Below are 23,921 nucleotides of genomic sequence, written 5' to 3' on the forward strand. Positions count from 1 at the left end.
TCTGAGAGCCAATAAGAAGTTCAGATTTATTGAATAATGTCAACAATACTATAGCTGTTTGTACATTTCATTTTATAAAGTAATGCTGATTCCCATTAACACACAAAGATCACTGTAAAGCAACATTGGCACATACACGTCATATTGTTTGTGTGATATCCAGTGGGGTTAGTGTACTGCAGGTGATAAAATCCTCTCATTGTATCAGATCAAGGACACAGGATGCATTGAAATGGTCTCTATAAATACCAGCAAGTTGCTTACAGTGAAACACCTCTGTACATGTCATTACATACAGCTTTGGCCCTTGCATGCAGGGAAGGATATAGAGTATCCAAAACCATGAGTGTTCCCCTTAAGGCTATCAGGCTTTCTGTCCAGTTATAGCCCCAATACATTTATTTCTGTTGGGGAGAAGTGCCTGTGACAAGATCTTTTTGGACAACTGCTGCAATGCTGGGAGAATTTAGCATGAACTAGAATGTACTGTATACTTCAAATAAAGTGAAGAGTAGTTTAGCAGTATTTGCAACTTAGTGATTAACCAAAAAGTACTGGGCTCAACATGTAAGATTAGCAATAAATACAAATTACTTAATGTTTGCACATCAATTGAAGTACGCTAATGTCACTTGATAAAGCCTGATTAAGAACTGTAAAGCAGCACATTCGGCATGAATTTCAACACGAAGTATTTGCAATACAGCCCATTCATGTCCATTATTAAACAAGCTAATGCAGAAAAAACAAAACACTCCCTTTGGACAGAGAGGACATTGCTAAACTTTCTTCCCCAAAAGTCTGATTAAAACTACCTGCGAAGCCATCCCAAACCTCCAAGCTAGACTTGCAACAGACATCCTTCTCTGCTGCCAATTCAGCTCTGTCCTTGGGAATAATCACACTCTGTCACTAATGACAACCGTATTTTCTCCTCACCACACACCAGTCAATATCCAAGTGTTAACTTCCCCCAAGGAAAATGAATAGCATCCTACTTGTGAAGACACACAAGGTAATGCAGCTGGTTACATCAGAAGAACGTCGTATCTGCTGAAAAGGCACCTGCAAGTCGAAAATCTTCCTTCGTCAGCACGCTGTACATGCGCTGGGGCAACGGCTTGGAGTAAGGTGCGGGGCGGGGGACGGTTGTGCGCAAAATCACCTCACGACCCGTGGGCGGTGGGAAATCTGAAACAGCCCCCATGTTGAGTCTTCGCTCCTCTGATGAACCTGATCTCCTCAGTTCTTCATCAAGTGGAGGCACTGCAGAAACCTTAAATAAGAGCAGAGATATAGTTACAGGGCAAGCTGTGCCTTAAACATATTTTATAAGAGGAACAGAGGAAGATTAGAAATGGCAAACACATCTAAAGGCTTTATGTGTACACAGAGCAAGACACTAATGGGATGTTGAGAAATAAACTGCACACAATCAAATGGAAGAACCTTCACGTGTGGATGGTGAAGCTCAGCCTAGATTAAGCTCCTAATTTTTTTGGCAGTGTGAAGCACGGGTCTTGACCAGACGAAAAGCCCCCTTCTCAAGCAGGGCTCCCTCCTCAGCTCTCTGTGGCTACACCAGGCCAAGCCACCCTCCTTTTAAAAATAATTAGTGCCACTATTGGAGTCTTGGCAAATAGTCACCTGCCTTTTGAGACTCAAAATACCACTTCAATACCTCCTTTTCACAGCCAGAGGGAAGCTTGCCAAAATTACATTGCAGAGCAAGTGAGATGCTGTGCAGTCTCCATCGATGATCATGGCCCCGGAGCCAGTAAGCAGCAACACTGAAGTCTGAATACTGGAAGAAGGGCTGGCATGCTCCAGTTAGCCCAATTACATATATATATATATACACACACACACACACACACCCCAATACCCTATAGGGTCCTAATTCAAGTGTATGCAGCTCAAGGTTATCAGTGTCACTGAGGCATGGCAGAACCCACCAGATGCCCCTTGTGGCCCCTCTCAGCTGCCCCACTGTACCTCTGCTCCCAGCCCTCTCCCCCACATGCTCCCCAGGAGCAGGGCCAGGTACTGGTTGCCTCTGCAGCCTGTACCATACAAGTCACCAGGGACAAGCGCCACTTGTTCCTGCCAGAACAGTGCTAGGAAACCAACAGAGAGGATGGTCCCTGTGCTGTGTTTCTTCATGCAGTTAACCTAGCTCTTCCTGAAACCTCTCTGTATCTCTGTCCAAAAGGTTCAGTAGTGTCAGTAAGTACTGGTATCTTGGATTGCGATGTTCAGGTACCGTCCATCTCTACCTAACCCCCAAAACATCTGGCTGCTCAATAAACAAAACACAGTGACAGCAACAGAGAAGAATACAAAGGCAAGGCCACATATTTCAGCATCAGAAAATGTTAATATTCACTTGAAGAAATGTTTTTTGTTTGGTTTGGGTTTTGTTATGTTGGGGTTTTGTTTAGTTTGGGTTTCTTTAGGATTTCTCTCTCTTTTCACTACCTGCTACACTCTAAAAGTAAAGTTTGTGAATGAGGAAAAACCATTCTGGAAACACAAAATTATTTTTATGGTCAGTATGTGAACAACAGTACAAACTAAATCAGGCTGCTGTACTATATCTGCCAAAAGGTTCAACTCTATTGCAGCTAGGGAAGATGAGTGGGAAACGAGGGACAAAGTTGGTTACCTCATCAGAAGATTCAGTCAGCTTGGAAAAGGATGAGAAAAGAACCAGTGATGAAAGATAGAAACAAAGGCAAGTCAGAGGTGACTTACAAGAGGTTAGGAGGAGATTGTAGGTTTAAGAGACATCATGCACTCTACTTCCAAGAGCATGCATTTGCTATCGTAATTTTCCTGAGAAAACTTGAGAATTATAACAACACATTTTACACAACTCAGGAGTCCAGGTTCAAAAGGTAATGAACAAGGAAGTCATTCAACTTCTATGTACCAAACAGCTCTCCTACTGAAATAATTCATGGTAGATTAAACACAAGGGGGGTTTGGTAGCAAGTTAGCTCCTGTCCCACTGAGAAGTCCTAATTAACAGTGATGAACTTTCAGTTACTGATGTGTGAAAAGAAACAAACCCTTAGAAATTTACGTGCATGTTTATTGAATGTTAACGCTAGAAGCTCTTACTCAGCTTTAAAAACTTAATGCCTCAATATTAAAAAGGCAAGTGCATATGCTCGCATGCACTCACAGGGCACAATCTTAGGCTTTACAGGGAAGCCTGTAAGTAAGGCTGGTTGACAAGTTGAGATTTGCAACCAGATTTTCCCTAGAGACTAGAAAAATAAAATAAATGTTCTGATTTTCATTTCTCAGAATAACCATGGTCTGTTTTCAGAATGGTCCTTTTTATGTTGAGTTGCAAAATACAGATTATTATAAAATCATCCTCACCGTAAAAGTGTTTAATTCCTAATCATGAAAATTTTACAGCAGTGATTTCCAAACACGATTTCAGGCTCTAAGATGTCTGCAATATTATGCTACCTCGTTATTACCACTGTGGTTAAATTTTAGTTAATTTGATGCTATGAATAGGTGTAATTCTGACAGAAACTGAAGGCTGACTGCAGTCCAAGAAGTTTGGAAATCGATACTTTAAGGCTAATTATTACAAAGACTGCTTAAAAGGGAGTATTTATACTAATATAGCCTGGGGAAGGGTTTCCAGAAAACAGATGCAACACTGGCAATAAGCAAACTGAATGTAGAGTTGTACTGGAAAGGAACTGAAACTCTTCCTAAGCACAACAGTTTCCATAGAAAAAAATCTCAAGTACTCCAAGTATAAGCCTCAGTCTAAAAAGTTACTCTTTCTAAATTATTTAATATGATGTTTCTCTACGTTGCTATGTGAAACAACACACTTGATTGTTCTTGCTGTGATGTTGCATAGATTGTGTAACTTGAATGAAGCAGAAATTTGTGCCATAACAGCATTACTGATGTCACCATTTGAAGTAAATCATGCGTTAATGACACCTCTATCTACCCAGATGGCTTTAATTGTTTCACATCCCGGGTCATCTACTCTGCTTTTGCCTTGCAAGGTTCTGTTATTGCCAAAATCATGTTGAACATCACAAAAAAACCTCAAGCACATTTATGACAATACATGCATATATGCGGACAAAATAAACTGGCATCATGTGATAAGTCGTTGCCTTATACTGCTTAAATTAGAAGTGTCTGCAAAGCAATCAAGAACTCTTTCTTACCCTCTGAGCATTCACGAACAGCTTGTGAATAATGCTACCAGCAGGTCCTCTTCCTGCACCAATAACTGACACTTCTGGCTGCTCCAGGAGACAGTTCACGAATCTGGTGGTACAAAATATTGAAAAGGAAAAAAGAATGTTTAATTCTCAGCTGTATCCAGTTTGCTAACCTAAAACCTCCTCCTGTGAGGAGGTCTCCACCTAGCATCATTTGCACAGAGCGAGAACTGGCAGACACTAAAAGTTCAAGGAAAAAAACCCAGCACTTCCCAGCATCCCACTCAAACACTATCATCACCTTTTCATCCCTTTACTCCTTCCCCTCTACCCTAAAGACTAAACCTCCCTTAGCCTTCAGTTGTTCCCTCCTCCCTTGTTGCTCTTTCTTTCATGCTAATACAAGCGGCCATTCTTCCACAAATAACGTAGGTCAAAACTAAGCTCAACACCGCAAGCCTCCCACGTAAGGTCAGGAAGGCAGGATTATATGGCTCTTTGCATCCCAATTCCAGCAGCAGGGCCAATTAACACCTAGGTTGCAATTCTGCCTCTGAAAGCACCTGCTTCTCTCAGTTAATTATAAATGGAACCCAGGTTCCTAATGCAGATGTATAAATTCAACATGAAAAGCCTTCACAGTGTCAGCCACACAGTAACAACATGGCAATTTTTTTGAGCACAAAGATACTGCATTGGTCAGACATCGCTCCTCCAAACTCCCAACATGTGCTACAAAAACATCTCTCCCTCTCAGCACGGCAGCAAGAAGTAAATAATCCGACACAGCAGGTAGTGAAGCAACAAAACACGGCTTGTCGCTTTTCATTCATATGGTTCTGTGGTAATGTGTGTCAAAATAGTAAGGAGACTAGAATAAGAAACTGTAACTTGGGGAGGGTATTTCATTTCATGTTAGTTATAGAAAATACTGAATTCCTAGTCCTTCTGATTTTACCTCTATTGTCACAAAGTTCATCAAATGTACCTTTTACATAAACAAAAAAAATAAATTAAGTCCCCAGTGCTGTCGAGATAAAACCACAATTCCATTAAAACAATCTGTATTGCATGTTTTCAAAGACATGGTTACATAGAGGACCATTTAGGGTGCCCACATACAACATCTCTAGGCAGCCTAGGGACAGGGACACCTAATGTTTAGAGCTGCTAAAAAGGATTCCTTAGTATTTCTGTATTATCATCACTTCCATCTGTCCTAAATTTTGAAACTACAAAAAAGGGCATCAGAGGGAAAACAAAACACAGAGGGGGAACAAAAAAGGAAAAAAAAAATTAAAAAAAATCAGTCACCTTTGTAGATCTTCTTTCTCCTCCTCATTTTCACATTTCTCAACCCCAAATTTTGCTTTCAGAGACCGGGCCCTGGCAATGATAGCTTCCACACTCATAATCTGAGCAATGATTTCCTGCAGGAGTTTAATAAAAATAAAGAGTGTAAAACCCATGAAGAGTGTAAAAGTCTACTAAGTCTTATTAAGTTCTTTAAGCCAGTATAAAAGCCTTACTTCCAACTTCTTGTCCTCTGGATTGGGGAACCGTAGAACTTTACTGGAATGGGATATTATCTGCTTAATAATCTTCTTGACTGAAGATATATCTTCCAGTGCTTCTATTAGGAGGAAAAGAAATTAAGAAGTCGTAATTATTGCATCGGTGTTCACCTTAAAATATCTTAATAATTTATTAAACATTATTTACCTTCTTCCTTTACCTTGAGTACAGCTGCATGGATGATGCAAGGTAAGAGATGCCTTGCAAGGTCAGCTGGTTTCTGAACCGCAAGGTAATGAAGCACCTACAACAATAGAAAATTCAATATATTAGTGATCAAAACTGCTTCCCAAAGATAAGGTTAACTACAAAAGATGAGCACCCGCAACTGAAGAATTCACAAGAAGGGAGCACTGTTCTAAGACAGGACTTAATAGGTAGTTTTACATAAATCCTCAGTGATTGCTTACAGTCCCAACAGGTTAGAATGAAACTAAAAATAATTGTTTTTTAAAAATAATCAGTTTCCTAACACATACATGCAGGTAAAAATCTGGTTTATTTACTAATAATTCAAAGTACCACCTAAATACTACAGCTTGTGAAGTTATATTCCACACACTAATTACTTTAGATACTTCAAATACACCATTGTACAGCAGCAAGAATTTCTGATTAACCCTAAGCCACGTACAAAACAGTTTAATAACTCCAAGAATATAGTGCAAGGACATGTTAATGTTTAAATCTTGCAGGAGGAAGAAGAAAGGGCTGCTATAAGCATTACAGATCAGACTATCACTAGCCACAGAGTTTTTTACCTTCTCTGCCTCTCTAGTGTCATCGAAGAGTCTCTTCTGCCTCCGGGCTGGGACTGGTTTTGCTGTCTCCCAGGCCTCTACCCACATGTTGCTAGGAATCTTCATTCGGGCACTCAGCTCGCCCTTAATTACTACATTCCCCTTTTCATCAACCACTTCCTCTTCGATGTAATCCCGAGGGGAGTACCACCTCACAAAATCCTCCAGGCAACAGCCAGGATTAGCTGCCTGAAATGAAGAGGAGAGAAAATTTGTACCTGAAAAATCCTATAAAAACATAATAACCTGGGTAGGAAGGCAAGATGGTTTTAGTGGGTACAGCATGGGCTAGGAGCCAAAACTCAGGGAATTCTGTGCACAGTCACCGAACTGTAAACTAGGAAAGAGACCTGGGAGGGTGAGGGAATAAAGCATAAACCAAGACAATGGCAAGGGGTAAAACCCACAGCATCAACAAATACAAAGAAACCATTGTCTTATCACCCACAAGAGTACATTTGTCAGTTATTTCAGGCAAGCTCAAAATTGTGCTGTTAAGTCAAGCTTCTGTCTGGGACCTGATACATGCAATAAATATGAATTTTCACTAATTTTATTATGTATAAGCTTATACCATTAAAGACTTAGATGAAAAACAGCCCAAGCCTAAAAGAATCACTGGGCTGCATACATACGCTTTCAGCACTGACTTTCCACCTTTTAAAACTCCAGTAACAAAATTCACCTTTTCTTCTTCCTTTAAAAAGGAACTTAAAAAAACCCAAACATCTCCCCCAAACAAAAAAACCCTTCATTTTTCATAGATGCAATGTCAACACAAATACATCCATGGGTCTAGAACATAAAAGGAAACCCAGTTTTCTATTCAATGCACCTATTGAGAATGCACTTCTGCTTCAAATTACGGTGCTATATTCTTACTGAGTTTTTAGATCACTTGCACCATAGAAATAAAACTGCCACATACATCTAATATGACATGAATCACTGCTAATAAAGTGATATTGATATTACTCTTACTCCACAGTACACCTGTATCCTTTTACTACAAAGTAACATTGCAATAATAAAAAAAAGCTATTTCATGACAGAATCTTTAATCTTTTTAGAGTTTTGAGATCCTTTGATGACAGCAGTGTACGTACTCTTAGCTCCCTCTGCAGAGCTCAGAAAAGAAATGGAACAAATTACCCAAACCCACAGCTAGTGCAGTCCCAATGTGATGAAAAGCCGCATAGGACTTCTAAGTGGCGATAAACTTATCCTTCCTACTAAAGAACACATCATCTACTATTCATAAAAATTATGTCCACCTCCCCAAAGTATAAATACAGAATGGTGAGTGTGTTAATAGATCAATTTTTTTTCTTTACACCACCTTTACATTTTATCCGTTTGGAGTCTGATTAAAGGTGCATTTTACAAAGCTAGACAGAGTGGAAAGTTCACGTAAGAGAGACAGTAAATGAAAGCTACATGGTGGTGGGAGGGAGGGGGAAGACACGTAGTTTTTATCCAGGACTTTGATGCTCAGTTTTCTTCTGTCATCATTTTATGTGGGCTCGTCCGAGTTTTAATTCCCAATTTATCAACTGTATGTTTTGGGAAAGGGGTGGGGGAGTGGGGGGGAGGGTGTTGTTTCCCTCCCACAGGCATTGTACAAGTTTTCTGGAACATTACAGCATAATAGACTGGATAGTCATAGATTTTGAAACATTCAAAGAGTTTTATCAATAGGGTTTTTTCACTATTTTGAAACTGGTTTGTGGAGAAAAAAAAACCAAAACACCTCGTCAGAAAAACCTTCAAAATTGATCAACACAAGCAAGAAGGATAGTTTAATTAAGAAGAAAGCAGTTTGATAGAATTCTTCAAGTAGTACTACCTTAAAAGACTCCATATCTGAGAGCAAGCAGGCACTCTGCATGCGTGCCCGAAGGTGAGCACCTTCTGCTGACGTCCCAAGTTTTGCCAGGACCTCGGACTGTTCTTCCAGCAAATCTTCAGTCATGGGTGCTGGTTCCTGCAATATGGGAAAAGACAAGTTTAGAAATAGCCACTCCTAGACTTAGCCCTTAAGGAAGGAGGAGTGGAAAGCTCCCTGTCACCAAAGTTCATTCTACTTTATTTGTACTTAAAGGAAATAAATATAAATTTCTACTGCTTAAACTGTTTAGCCTAAAGCTGTGCATCTGAAGACACTAACAACAACAAAAAAAACAAAAAAAACCCCACAAACAACCTGAGAATGAAGTAACAATATAAGGATATATTGTTAAAATGCCAAAATCCAGATGAAGTCCTAGAAGTGTTTGGCTGATACTGTTTTGTTGAGACAGATGAAAATCCACCTAAAGCAATGTAGAATTTTTGCCATCGATACTGTCAGCACATAATTAATTGACAACATTTTGCCTGACTATACTCTGCGCAGAACTTCTACCCACACAAAGCAACATCCATTAAAAATTTCTCTCACGTGAATGAAAAATACTGTATTCTTCACGCATGGCTGATTTCCAACTACTTCCTATCTCATCCCTAGTCATGCTGCAAGTAAGTCTGTGTCAGATAACATTTCTAGTAGTTTGATGATAAACCTGCTTTACATAATGGTACCAAAACCTGATGACTATGGTCTTTTATGAGTTGAGAGTTATTTTTTAAAAGAAAAAAAAAAACACAACGGAAAAAAGTAGCAGCAAAACTGATCCAGTACTCTGGACAGTCAGCTAGAAATCTTCATGGTGGAAGGACCATGGCAGTTCCTACTTTACAGGAAGGAAGGAAATAAAGAAGGGGATGGAAGATGCCTCAAGAGCTGGAAATAAAAAGAAACCCAAATTTAAGATAGGCAAGACAGCTTAATTCTTGTTTAAAACCAATTTGTTTTGAGTGAAATTTGGTAAGGAGACCCATTCTCAAATATAACAAAGAGCATGTGACATGTCAGTTTAACAGCCTCATCAGGTTTTAAAAATGGAAAACAAGGTCTTAGGCCAAAAACACTTAGCAATTTTAACAACAGGTAAGGCTATAACGTGCAAACTATGTGCAATTTCACAATCCCAGGTACAAGCCATATTGCCTGAGAGTCGTATTGTACATCTGGCTCAGCTCTTGCTACCTAACCTGTGTTATTGGAATGTAGAGAGGCTCTCCTGGATGCAGCAGTGTCAGCTTTCCGTGCGGGTGCAGACGACCTTCTGGTTTTAAGTTTACAGGCTCTTTGTTGCCTTCTTTTGCTCCTCCTTTCTTTCCATTTTCCTGCCCATTTCCTTTAAGATCTTCTGTGTCACTCAGACATTCAAAAAACTCCTCTTCGCTGTCACTCCACGATTCCCAAGACTTGCCAACTTCTTTGTCCTTATCAGGGTTCTCTCCAGAGTGGTCTGCTCCTTTTCCAGTATCACCAGAAGTACCACCAGGTGAACAATCAGACATGCTCCCCCTTTTCCCCTCATCTCTTGCTTTCTTTCTTTCTATGCAACAATTTAACATCTAACAAGTTAAAGGAAAAAAATGTTTAGCAATTACTTCTCTTATGGAAACAATGTCACAGAAAAACTTGGAGAGTCACCAAAAATCTTTTATAATTCTAAAAGATAATAATTCCTTTGAACTTGTTGCTATAACAAAGATTTTTTTTCCCAAAAAATGAAGTCCATACCCAATAATGCAAGCATAACTAAATCTACAAAACCAATATATTTAGCTAATAATTGCTATAATTTTGACAGTTTCCTTAGGAGAAAAATCATTCTTAAATTTGGGATATTTACCTGAAGTTTCTGATGCAGTAAACAGCATCTCAGATCTGGAGGGCCATTAGCTAATCTAACAAAAGGTAGAAGTGTAACCATTATCAATTATAAAGTTGAATCTTTCACACACATGTGGTCTGAAATCATATGAAATCCAAAATAGGGGCAAATATCCACATTGAACCCACCCCCACCATTTCAGCTATGTAGCTCTTCTATGGTCTCAGAAGACAAGCTAGTGACTGAACAAGCCCTGAAGTTAAACTACATTTATTTCCTAGAGGTCATTTCTGAAACTCAGAGATCATTCCCACTAGTACAAAACACACTGCATTTCCTGGTCAGTTTTCCATTTGGATGTTAAAAGGGTAGCTGATTTCAAACAAAACTTAAGCACCTTTGACTTTACTTTTAAAACTGCAGTGATACAGTAGAATGATCTCTATATATTTCAAGCTCCATTTTATTTGTTAGCGTAACCATTTGAAAGTACAAACTAGTAAATAAGTGGCCAGTTCATCCCATTTAAAAAAAAAAGTATGTATTTTTGCTCTACATTGATATCTCCTCTTGACAGAACCCTTCATTTGGTCTGCAACAAGCTCTGCTGTAGAAAGCATAACCTAGAAGGGTTGGAATACTTGAGACAGCATTAGCTGCCTGAAAAGGCTGCTACACCATCAGGAACTTGGAACAGCTCCCTTAGAAAAGTGGCGAAACGACACTACAAAGCAAAGGTGTCTCTCACTGTATCAGCTCCTTCATTTTCATTTAATGATAAACTATAAGCCAAGCATTCACAGAAACTTCCCTCCCATCCCCATTCACAAAATGGAGGGCTCTTTAACTTGAGCTGCCTCCAGACATCTTGAAGTTTTCAAAGGATGGCACAGTCACTTCTCCCTACTGCCTATCCTTTCTTGCTTTAAGGAAGTAGGTTAACAGAGGACAGCATTTGCAATTTTAAAAAAATGAACCGTAACAGTATGTTTCAAAGTCATAAAGAACTCACAATATTCCTCAAACAAAGAACATTTTCTATGACAAAGCAACATAAAAGAAATAATCTTACCCTGGAATAAGGTAGTTGTTCTCCCATCTGTAGCGCATTTCTAACACAAATTCTTGCCAAAGATGTGCCACTCCTTTTACTCCTCCATGGTAGAAGTTTATCATACAAAGACATAAAGCTAGTTTGTACGTCAGACTATCAGAAGGAGCAGATTTAAACTGACTGAAGAGATTCTATGTAAGAAATAAAAGAAAGCAGGTAATACAGGAACAGTGTCATTTTTTCCAGAACCACATGATCTCTTTCCTGTTTGATAATACAAGTGGCTAAATAACATTTTAAGCCCATAAGTATAAGCTACAAAAAATTACAGTCTAAGAAAGAAAGAAAAAAAAAAACAGAAAAAGCCAACCCCAAACCAAAACAAAAAACCCCAAAATAATCACTATTTCTACCTGGAGATTCCACTAAGCTAACTTCATCTCTCAAAAAAATGATCTATTACAAGACATAGGGCAACCACAGTAAAGTCCGTATGAACACACGCTCAAAATTGCTTTCTCTCTCTCATGAGTGTCAGTCAAACTTACATAATCTTCATTCTCTGGAGGAGGATTGTTTCCTGCTGAAGTGCTAGTTCTGCTTTCGAATCCATCTGCGAGTTTGTCAGCAGCATCAGGAAATAAGAACTTCAAGGAAAAAAAAAACCCACAACAAATTCCAAACTTGCATCAGTATGTTTTTTTCTGCTTTCCCCACACTCTCCATAAAGGTCCTGCTGGTTACATACCAGCAATCCCTATAATTAAAAATGTTAGCAGAGTTCAGAGTTCATTTTCAGTCTACTTACATTGTAGAGACTTGTAACAGCTCAGGCTGTTTCAAGAAGCTGATAAACACAATACCAATAATGGAACTGACATCAGAGACATATATTTATAATTCTGCCATAAACTATAAATCAAATGCATCAGTGGAAGAATGAAATACATGTTTTATATTAATGTGCCTGGACAGCTCACTTACCAGAAGAATAGTGTTCAGAACTTCATTGTTTAAAGGTGATTCATCTACACCTCTGTGTTTGCGAATTTTTTTCTTCGCACTGTGAACCATATTTGTGACTGATAATTTATGGATTGGGACTGGTGCTGGCTCTGTGAGCTTTGACAAAGCATGGGTAATATCAGCAACCTCTATAAAATAAAATAAAATTAATTAGAACAAACAAAAAAACCCCTGCAAGACCATCTCTCTTTAAAAAGTTCACCTGTCATATTTTGTCTTTTTGTATTGATATTAACACCCTGTTAACCAAAGCCATACCCCTGTGCTGTCAGGTACCATACCTGACATTCACTGTTCTTAGCCACAAAGATAAGCAGTAGAATGAGGTCACAAAGGAGTCTCAGACTGTCCTTGATTTAATTTACTGAATGAAGTCTAGACTGAGTTGGCTGTAGATAGTGCCTGCCACCTACTGTAGTAGTACTGCATACTTGCACACAATTACTGCCAGCAAAAGGCTGCTGACTGGCCAGCGTTTAAGCTTTGTTTATACGCAAAACCAAGACATACACTGTAGATAACAAAGACTGTTCAAGCATATGCTAGAGCTTTAGACAAGCCTTAAATAAATCCAGTTTTAATCACTATATGTACAACCTTACATGGTGTAAGCACTATTCTGTTTTAGAGTCCTCAGGTAAACTCCTCAAATCAAAAGATTTTTTCCAAAGTTGTTGCTGGTAAACTTTAGAACCTCTCTTCCAATAAAACTAATTAACATTGTTAAAAAGAGGGCAGACAAATTTAAGTGAATAATTACCAGCAGCCTGGAAAACCTCACCTTTGCAAACGTTTCAAGAAAATCAGAGATAAGGAGGGCTAACGAGACCGTATGTCAAGCACTAAGAGTAATACATACCCTACTCGGTCTAACACCTTTTCCAGCTAACTAGTGAGCACCTTCAAAACTGAGTATAACAAAAGAAACTACATTGATACGGGCCATATTTGCAGGGAAGAACAGGCAACAAGAGGCAGGAAAGAAGGGAATGTTCACCATATACAATAAAAAAAGTGAAAGGGACAGAAACATCAAAAAGATGTCAATATTTATACTCTTGGGATAAAGTCTGACCTGTTGGTCAGATAATTTTGTTTTATTGGTTTTGTTTGGTGGTGTTTAGTTTGGGTTTAGTTTTGATTTGGGTTTTTTGAGGATGACAGCAACGCCTCTCAAACAGATTAAAGACTCTTTAAACTGGCTGTTAAAACACACACTACATAGTACTTCAAAAAGCAGAAAAACGGGGAAAAAATACATTGAAAGATGCAGACAAATCTGTTTAATGTTTGCTCAAAACCAACTCTTGTACACACTAGTCAAAACTCTTGTTTTCCAGTAAAAAAAAAAAAAACCCCACAACTCTAACACAGGTAGTTGAAAATGCCTAACAATTAAAATCAAATAACACAAATCATCAAGATTTTAGTTTGACCTTTTCCTTCCTCTTCAAATGCAGACCTTCCAAGTATCTCATCAGTTGACTCCTTCCGACGGCAAAGCTTGAAGAATTCAGTAAGAAAGTCACCTAGAAGAGAAACAAAGTTTCTGAACAACTACTCAATTAAAATCTCATTGAACAATAAGCTAACCCTCAAAGTGATTCCTAGGGGACAGTAAAGTTTATCTTTTCATCTGAAAGAACATAATAATTTGCTCTGAAGTATAAATAACTTTAAACCGCATTATTAAAGCTTAGGAAAACTCGCATCTAGACAGCTATCAGCCACCTTTCCAGAGCACAGTTCTGCACGCAGTTTAATCCACTTCTTCACTCAAAGCAAGCTGAAACTTCTGCAGAATACTATTTTTTTTGTTACTATTTTTATTTTTTAGTTTTGAAGCCTGTTTCCTCACAAGCTAAAAGAAAGACGGACAACAGGACAACTCTCCAGGCATACCAATCCTGCCTGTCAGACAGATAGATTCAACTAAGGAAATGGATATATGCAGAAGGTGCTTAAAATTTAAAGATTCTAGGACATCCAAATTTTCACAGAACACACACACAGAGTAAGTGCCTATTCTCTAGAACCTGGTGAAGTAGGAAGAGCAATGAAGTGCACAGATGGAGAATAACCTCCAACAGAAACTCATGTGTTTGCAAAGCTTGTGTTCTTGAAAAAGACAACCAAAATATTGTCCACAAAAAAAAAGGGGGGGGGGGGAGTGAGGAAATGGAGGTCATCAGGTTATCAACAATTCAATCCAACTTCACAATTTAATAGCTTAAAAGCCATAAGAGAAGATCAGGAATTCTGATGTCTTACCCAACAGACACTGAGGGTTATCTGCTTTTCTGACTCTCACAGACCACTGGGGTGCTTGAAGAGGATCCAGATCACTTTTAAAAAAAAAAAAAAAAAAAAGTATCATGCTGTCACTATAAGTACTCAAGAGATGAGTATCAAATTCTCAATAAATGGAATGTCATAGCCAGTTAGGCCATGGAAGCCATGATGTGTACCACATTACATAGGAGAACATAGCAAACATTCTAAAACACAAGCAAGAGTCCCTGGTCTCACATACATACATAACACGAATAACAAACACATAAAGAACAATTCAGTTCAACTAAATTTTCTTCTTTTAAAGTTGAAACTAATTTGTGTAGTAATTAAAACAGTAAACCATTTCTGGGTTTTTGAGCTTTTTTTCTTTTTTTTTTTCCTTTTCTTTCTAAGTATCAGTATACACTGTTCTCGCTCTTTAGGACGCTTAGCAGAAAACCTAGATGATAGTTTTTGGGAGAGGGATGTCACTCAGTTAATTCCTTTTGCTTTCCATGTTCCAGTATCATCTTTCCCAAGAAATACGCAATACACAAAACTTTTAAGCCTAGCATGAGTATATGCCCCAAAATGGAGATGTGTTCTGTTGAGATTACGACACAATAATATTTTCTCACACAGAAATGCATTTCAAAAGAAGGTGTTTTCCCAAATGAGATGTTCTATCAGCTGACCTTAGCATTCCTCAAAATGGGCTCTCTTTGACACAGAAAGCCACACACAATATTTTAGATGTCACTAAAATGCAGTAGTTAACAAGTAAAGTACACTACTAGATACTTGCAATTCAGACAAAATACTTACGAATAAACATCATTGTCAACAATTATACCTTCTGTTAGGTGAGGCCATGTGGTAGCTAAATGAAGCTCACTGAAACAAAACAAGATTTAAATCTTTCAGTGCTAGTAGAAAGTGTTCTCTCCATCATACTTAAGATCTTGAAAGATATTTGTGATAGTTCATGTTTAAGTCCCTCTATGTATTTTGCAGCTACATCCACAAATGTGCATTAAAAAATATTAAAATGATTCCTAGATTTGCTGAGTGTTGATGGGTTGTTCAAAAGAGAACGAGATTGTAATAATTCGGTTTACAGACCCTCTCAATTTAAGTCTCATTTCTACAAATGCCAAAGTAAAAGATGAGAGCGAGTCCAACCTTTGAATGAAGGCACACTGTTTTTAAATTTTATCTCCAATTAAGGTATATTTCAACACAATAGTTTCAGAGATAAATGGAGTACTCTAGAAATTTATGGTGAAAGATCTATGAGCTAGAACTCTCAATACCATTACACAATTTTGCAAATGGTCTCATTTGCTACTAGACCATTACTTTTCACAGATGTTTCTTATGTACTTGAATAATGAAATACCTGTTAGGGACATACCAAGTGATAGACAGGCAAAGTTAAGATTTGAAATAACATACCTTTAAGTCCGCCATTAGGGAAGTTATAAAACACAGTTTTCTAAACTCTTATCTTACCTAATAGGATCCTCACAGGCACCAAATGGTAACTTCCCAAATTCGAGGCCTCCAACTTCTCCCCCAACTAGAGCATCTATATCTGAAGACAGATCAATACATTTTCCATACAGAATTTATGGACTATTTTAACAAGCATATCATCTTAATTTCACAGTAAAAAGACTATAGCGCGTCGGACGACCAGAGAATAGCTGAACAGCTAAGGTGACAGAGCTATGAAAATGCTGTCCTAGCAGACAAAGTAATTGTTTCCAGCAGAAACTGGGAAACAATCATGCAAAAGGACATTCACAAAGACAGATAAAATTCTTGCAATTCATGTTGAGGGAAGGTTATTCCCTTCATACAGGCAAAGATGATAGCTATAAAGGCAGCCTTAAGGAGTCACTGTTGACACAAGAACAAATAGACACAAATTTGCCATAGAAATATTTAGGTAGGAAATGAGTTCCAAACAGAAAAGGAAGAATCCAGAAGAGCAACTCTGCAGAGTGAAAAAACAACTACTTTTAAAAGGTTGACAATTTTATGAAGAGTGCTATGTTATGTCTCCTACAGTTAAAGGCTTAAACCAATGATCTGGGAGATTCCTTGTAATCCCAGGTACTTAAAGATTCCTGCCAGCATGCTCAGCCACCTCCCATGTTATATCCTTCAAATATATAAGCCAAAAATAGACAGTCTTCACTGAACAAAAGTTTAAATGGATAATGATATATTGTAATGCCATTACAGTAATGCTATTACAGCATCTGATCCTTTAAATGCATCTGGCAAACCGCTTACAAACAAAACAAGCGAGGTATTAGAACAGGTAAAATATTTGGATAACTTCATTACAATATCTTATCTGAAGAAGAAATTAACGACACATTTAAATTCTTTCGTTTTATTTGAGAAGTGAGGGCCTAGTTCTTCACAATGAACATAAAACCACAACTGCATGTAGCAACAGCAGTAAATTGCTGTTTCTGCAATACACTATGCCACTAGCTCCCTTAACCAGAATCCTCCAAGAGAGTAAAATTTGAATTGCTCAAATCAAGAGATATGATCAGAGTGGTACAACTCATTCATTGCAAACCAGGGATCCTGACTTACTGAATAACTATAGCAAGACGGAGAGAGACTATAGAAAACATTGACTTCTATGTCTGCAGAAATAATAAAAAATAAAATCTGTAGAACTAGCTTCCCAAGTTCTTTAGGTAAACTTGGTTTACCTACAAAGAGAAACTATCACTTAAAACAGCACTCATTTTCCCTGACCCTAAAGAGCAGGATTCTCTTTCAACATATTTTTCAACACTCCTTTGGTACAAAGCACACAGGATCAACTTCACTACAGACCTCTTCAAAACATTCCTTTCATTGGTATTTTTTTTTTAAAGCAAAGTGAAACAATTAGGTAACCAGACTAAGGTCACACAGGTTCTGTCTCTCTAAGTGTGCCCTAAATACTTTAGCCTTGTTATGTAAAACTACTACTAAGTCAAGAATATAACTTGGAGCATTTTAATTGTTCCACCACCTTGTGCCTAAAATATCACATCACTAATAAAGAAGGAACTAATATCTACCTTTTCCCTATAGATTTGTTTACCTTTGAGCCAAGAGAAGTTTATAATCTATTTTCTGATGCTACCTATATAGAACTAGGTCTGTTGAAACAAATCCTTGATACCTAAGGAAGAATGTGTTACCACCAAGCAAGCATGAGAGTTCACTGTGAGAGTGCCAAGTGAGTAAACTCACTCTGTTTTTCCTAAATAGCATCACTATGGCATAAACTTACTGAGTCTGGTGTATGTACTTTAGATTCAAGACTATACATTACTTTTCCCCTTTCTCCTCCTCATACAAGACTACTATAATAAAAGGCTTGATCAGAATTTTTTCCTGCACTGAAAAAAAAATAAAAATAAAAATCAACTGCTTGGCTTATTTAGCACTGTGTAAACAACAACAAAACCACAAACTTTTACCTAAGTGATGTACATATAATATTTTCTCCTTTTCCCACTGTTAATACACTTCACTAGTGAAGTATTAGAATCAGTTACTTTATGGAAATAATTGACAAATACCCCTGTGAAGTATTAGCACCTACTAGAATCTGTATCCAAATGTTTCCCTAAGGAATTCAGAGCAGAACTCTTTACAGATCCACAGTCAGTTGCCCTTTTCTCTCCAAAATAGATACTACCATTTTAGAAGTATCCTCTCTAAATGCTAATAAAAAAAGCATATTTCTACGCACAGCCCTAACCAAAACACCTGTCACAACCATAAGACACAGACATGATTTCAGAGCAGTTTTCAGTTTGCTAGCCTATCATAGGGAGTGGGATGGTATTCAGGTTGTAACTGAAGCCTTTCCTAGTAATGCAGAAAACATTTTAATTCTTCAGGCAAGATACACAAACATTTTCTTTAGCATCGACTGTTTATCTTAAAACAAGTTATTCTGACGACACAAGTCTCCTACCTGGTGGCTGCTGTGGCCAGAAATACTGCTGCCAGTCTTGAAGCACATATGTAAGTCGAATAGCCATGCTAACCGGAGGCAGTGGTGTTAAAGGGCATCCCTTGAAAATATTAGAGAAAAAATTCAATGTAAAGAGTATATCCTCTCAAACACCTCAGGCCTTGAACATAAATTAGTTTTGACAGCTTGTATTAGAGCTAATTTTATCAGAACTGCAACGCCCCATGTATTACTAGTAAAGCTATATGATAAAAAAAAAATATAATAAAAACCCACCCCAAACCTCTCCTCCTCTCTTAAATAGCAAAATAGAGTTTGTTTTGGGGAGGGTGAAGAGAGGGTTGGTACAAGGAGATTGTAAAACGGACGCATTCTTTCACACACCAGTGGAAAATAAAAATGGAAGAAGGTGGCAACACTGAGGAACAAAACCCATACCAATTTTCACTTTATCACTAGATACTGGCGATATCTGGAAATAGAGTTCGCTGATATCAGCAGTGTAAGCCTCATTCTTACAAAAAATAAAAAAATCCCTAGAAAACAGAAGTGAATCTACAAGCAAGCAGGTAATAAAATAATTATTCTTAATATCAGTTATATACATTCAGATGCACTTACAATCTTGGATTTGAAGATATCCAGTAATCCTGATAAGTGAGTGTACTGATTTGGCACTTTGCGAAGATGAACCATTTCGAAGTCAGTTCGAACTCCTGGACCCTGACATTCTCCAACATACATTCGTCGCCATTTATGATGTATTTGCACAAATAGTGGTACCTGACTATAAAACATGAATATTTCAGATTATTTAAAATGTCATGTTGTCTTGTAGTCTTTAAAACTAGCTAAATATTTTATCATAATTTCATATCCTTTAGAATACATTTTTCTCTTACTGAAACACCGTTTAAAATGCTTAATAGGAATCAAAGTTAACCTTACCATTAAATGGAATGCCTAACAAATTGTCATGTCATAAACATAGCCGTATCCAAGACTTCAGGCTAAATACTTTTTCAGTCTAAATATTTTTTGAGGAAGATTAGAAAGTTTCTGTTACCACACATCGTGAAGAAATCCTCTTCCAAAAGTTGTATTTTGTATACCAGTTATTCCAACAACTTCTAGCAGCTTTTAACAGCCTTTAAGGTTTTTAAACAATAATGAATATAAACAACACATTAAATCAATCTTTTTTCAGCTTCCATGGGAATTTTTTTTAAATCCTTCTGTTACAGTATTACGGTGCACATACCACAAACTCTGAATGTATTTTGCTAATAATTTAATACTTTTTCCTCACAATAGCAGTATGCCAGAGTTTTAGCTGGACATGTAAAAAGGCTTTACCTACCAGCCAGTGTTCCCTAATGCAATGGAAATGGAACTCAGCAAGAGGTTACATTTGGATTCACTAAGAACTGCATCATTATTTGCAGCCGGAGCAATAACCACAAACTCACGTAAGCCATACCTTAATAGAGAGAGGAAAAAAGAGCACATTTCTGGTTTTGTGCAACATAGCTGAAACACAAAATTCTTAGAAATATTGTAAATTGAATACCCTAATTGTCACCAACAGACTGTGGAATCTGTTATTTTGATGCGAGTACCTCTTTCAGAGAGGTCAAGAATTAAGTGAGCGGGCATGGAGTGCTGCAGATTCTCAAATCACAAACTAGCAGAGCTTAACACCATTCAAACACTGTACTCAGAATAGCATGAGAACTTCCAGGTCTATCAGTCCTGAATTTTTTACTTTACATTACTAACAACTGCAATTTATACATTAAAAACAATCTCTCTAGAACAATGCTGTAATGTGCTGAAGATTTGCATTACTAAGAATTTGGTGGTTGTTTCTGCAGCTTTCCTTTTTAAGAATGCATCTAAATATTACAAATATAAGAGCCTGGTTAGTCTGTGAAATTCAGAAAAAAATATTTTGGGGAAAACCAAAAAAAGTAAAGGTAAGTCCACTGTGGTGAGCTTTTTTTGCATTCCTTTCCTGTGTCCAGTACAAAAAATCATTTGACTGAAGTTTTAACTCTTGATTAAAAAAAAAAAAATACAAGTGATTGTGCCAGCATCAAAGATTTTTCAACTGCTATGCTTATTTACATTAAAGATGACAGGCAGGATACATACCATCTTACCAGACAGTGAGCTCTAGGGGGAAAGTCATTGTTCATGCACAGCAAGTCCTGCACAGGCAGAGGAAGGGCATCTGTGGAAAAAAAATGATAGATAAGAGCATCAGCATTCATTCACCTGACTTACAATTTACTTATATTTGCAATCTGTTGAATGCAAAGCATACTAAAAAGAAATGCCAGATCACACCCATCAGATGCAGAAAATTTCACAGAAGCAAATCAACACACTATGGACTCCACGTTCTGAAATTGCCTTTTGTCATATCCTTACGGGCACGTAAGAGAACTATCAGCTACCTTCTACCAGTTCTTCTTTCCCATCTTTGTCACTGGGTTCCTGTACAAGATAATGATGGGTAATTGAGAATTTGAAGTCCGCAAATGAAATTTCATCTGATTTCTCTTCCCATGCTCCCGTGGTGTATACACCCTGCATATAAAAAAAAAAAGATATTATTTGATCACATAAATTTAGGTTAACATTCATAAGCTTTAAAAAGTATACTGCCTACACAACATATTGATTTATATTTTTCTACTGCTGAATATTTATTCTTAAATAGCTAAGCATGGTTTAATTTCAAAAAAGCAATTCTCAAAGCACTTCATTATAAAGGCAGCTGAATGCTAAAATCCACATTGCCAATAATCACGTTCATTTCAAGGACCAGATATCCTCCTGAGAAGTCTTCGGAATTATATGACAATAAAAAGGCAGATATCTCCCCTCATATGCAACTACGCATCTTAAGTGTATGCACCCTCAACTTTTCCCAAAGACAAAAGTTTCCTACTTGGGATTTTATCTACATCTATACCATTCTACACAAATATCACTTTATTATTTGCTTCAAATACGCTTTCGCTGATAAATGATTTTTTATCTATAATTTGTAAAACTTCTGTGTGTAAAGATAATTTTTTTTAAACAAAAAAACAGCATAGAAAAGTTTCTAGGAAAAAATCAACATCACTGTATAGAATTGTATGCTGCTACTAAAACAAAGCAAGCTGGACAACCCTTTGATCTGTAAAGGGTGTCTTCTCATTTGAAGTCAAGAAGAGAAGTCTCATCTAGAAAAGACAACATGTATGAATACACTGACAGCTAAGGTTGAAAACTAGTTCATTAGATAACGTAACTTTTTGTTCTGAATACTCTGTACCCTGACTAAACTTAAGCATCATAAAATTCCTCTGCAAACACAGCCATTCAATCCAGAACAGCTGAATTTATTTTCACTACTATGCAGAAAGGCTCAGCAACTTCCTCTGCATTTTATAGCACTGAGAAAACACTACAAAGGCTCTAATTAGACTTTGAAAAAAACATCTCTCCGATCTATGAAACATACTGAGTCACAAGTAGCACTATGCAAACCTCAACCATAAGTATGTGAGGCGTGACAAAGGCACCAGGCAGGGCAAAGAGAAACTCCTTAAGAATTTAGAACAGCTTCAACCATCTTTCCAGATTCAAAACTGGAAATAAAAAAATTACCAGGCCCTATATGAAGATCCAACTTTATCAGGGAAATATGCCTGTTTGGCAGACAGCCCACCAATAAATTTACAGCAACTGTTTGTCAAATTCTTTTATAAGCATAATTCCCCAACACGAATCATTATCTGCCACAGCTAAGAAAACAGCAATGCATGTAACATACATGTGTATTACTAACTAGTAATTCAAATTCTAAAAGAAAATTCATAAGCAGTAACTGACCTTTTCTAGAGGTCTGCCTGAAGAAATCCCAATAAGTTTCCAGTCATTCAATACTTCTTCTACTTTTGAAATAAATCTATTAGGGAGGGGAAAAAGCATTAATATGTGCTGAACACTAAACTTTTATTATAATTCAGTTCCCTGAAAGCAGGCAATATGTTGTCCTACTACAGAATTCCTTAAAAAAAACCCCCAAAGAACAAACAACAAAAATCCCCCACTATCACAATAAAAACAGAACGACTGCTTCTTTATACAAATAAAATGGTCTTCCTATGTTTGCATTTCAGGCAATAGTTACTTTTAGCAACTGCTATAAGGATGCTTCAAGTGATTACAGAATCTCACCTTTTTCTGGTATTGCAGCACATTAGTTTTAACATACACTCCTGTTTCACTGTTCACAGATAATAAGCATTTGAGATAAGATCATAAACTAAATTCAGATTTAAAATGCAGTGCTTAAAATCCTTGTCTCCTGTCACAGACATCGCCACTGACAAAAGCGTTTTAAAAAATAATATGCTAGGAATGCAAAAGGATTCTTCACCTTAAATTTTCTTACATATTGTTGTACTAACTTTTAAAGGCTTCAGTTATGAGAAGACTAATAATCAGGCAGCTACTTTAAAAAAACCATATAAGACTTCTAGATGTTTATTCTAATTCCTTATAAACAGACATTAAACCAGACCTTTCACTAAGTTCAGAAATAGCTTGACTAGATCCTCTTAACCAACTCAGCAGCTGCGGCCTGAGCCTCCGCCGCAAAGACCCGCCGGTAACGCCGGCACAGCCGGGACGAGCCGCCGGGTGCAGGGGCCCAGCTCCCCTCGGCAGGAACGGGCCGGGGCGGACACGGCAGAGCCCCCGTGATCACTCCCGCGGCGGCTGCGGTGAGGGCAGCGGGACCGGCGACAGCACCACCTACCTCTCCCATTCGGAGGCGGTGGTGAAGTCCGTGATTTCAAACACCTCCGACTCGGGCTGCAAGGAGAGAGCAGGAGAAGCAGTGAGCGGGGATACCGCTGCAGCCCCAGCGGAGAGCGCAGGGGAGAAGGGGAAACACTTACTTCGCTGTCCGCCGCCATCTTGCGCCGCGGCCGGGACGCCCCCCCGCCAGCGCAAAGGTTCACGGGAAAGCCGCGGAGGGCGGTGCGAGCCGTCCCGCCCCGGGTCTAGTGGTCGCCTCCTCACGGACCGACCTGGCCAGAATCTCTCTCAGCTCAGTTCCGCGCCGCCGCGGCAGAGCCTCCCAGTCCCCTGGGCACCCCTCCCCGCAGCCCTCCGTGGGAGGAGGCACCCGGGCGGCCCTCCTGCGCTCGCGGCTGGCTGAAGTGCCTGGCGGGCACTGCTGAGGGAGCG

General features: G+C 38.2%; 1 protein-coding gene across 4 annotated transcripts; it reads right to left on the reverse strand.

The window, feature by feature from the left end:
• RAB3GAP1 (RAB3 GTPase activating protein catalytic subunit 1) lies at positions 1 to 23,733 on the reverse strand. 4 transcript variants are annotated; one of them, XM_054830756.1, is made up of 25 exons: positions 23,630 to 23,731; positions 23,488 to 23,543; positions 22,557 to 22,632; positions 21,128 to 21,260; positions 20,823 to 20,901; positions 20,029 to 20,148; positions 19,290 to 19,455; positions 18,669 to 18,768; positions 16,178 to 16,259; positions 15,491 to 15,559; positions 14,663 to 14,736; positions 13,828 to 13,920; positions 12,350 to 12,519; positions 11,914 to 12,012; positions 11,384 to 11,556; positions 10,330 to 10,384; positions 9,680 to 10,048; positions 8,433 to 8,570; positions 6,548 to 6,775; positions 5,934 to 6,030; positions 5,741 to 5,844; positions 5,526 to 5,641; positions 4,215 to 4,317; positions 2,666 to 2,686; positions 1 to 1,276 (listed from the first exon to the last, which is right to left on the reverse strand). In XM_054830756.1, the coding sequence occupies exons 1-25, from the start codon at positions 23,645 to 23,647 to the stop codon at positions 1,034 to 1,036; spliced, it is 2,982 nt and encodes a 993-aa protein (XP_054686731.1). In that variant the 5' UTR covers positions 23,648 to 23,731; the 3' UTR covers positions 1 to 1,033. The 4 variants fall into 4 exon arrangements, 3 of the variants coding, with proteins under 3 accessions (XP_054686731.1, XP_054686732.1, XP_054686733.1); XM_054830757.1 differs by lacking the exon at positions 2,666 to 2,686 and having other exon boundaries at positions 23,630 to 23,729; XM_054830758.1 differs by lacking the exons at positions 23,488 to 23,543; positions 23,630 to 23,731 and adding an exon at positions 23,251 to 23,476.
• Between the last annotated feature and the right edge of the window lie 188 nt (positions 23,734 to 23,921).

This window comes from Grus americana, chromosome 6, assembly GCF_028858705.1.
Source record: "Grus americana isolate bGruAme1 chromosome 6, bGruAme1.mat, whole genome shotgun sequence".
NCBI classification, from domain to species: domain Eukaryota; kingdom Metazoa; phylum Chordata; class Aves; order Gruiformes; family Gruidae; genus Grus; species Grus americana.

Coding starts and splice junctions, on each gene's coding strand:
- RAB3GAP1 (XM_054830756.1), bottom strand. Junction 15,560..16,177: donor GCCTGTGAGGATCCTATTAG/GTAAGATAAGAG, acceptor GTTTTGTTTCAG/TGAGCTTCATTTAGCTACCA. Junction 12,520..13,827: donor ATTTGAAGAGGAAGGAAAAG/GTCAAACTAAAA, acceptor TTTATTTTATAG/AGGTTGCTGATATTACCCAT.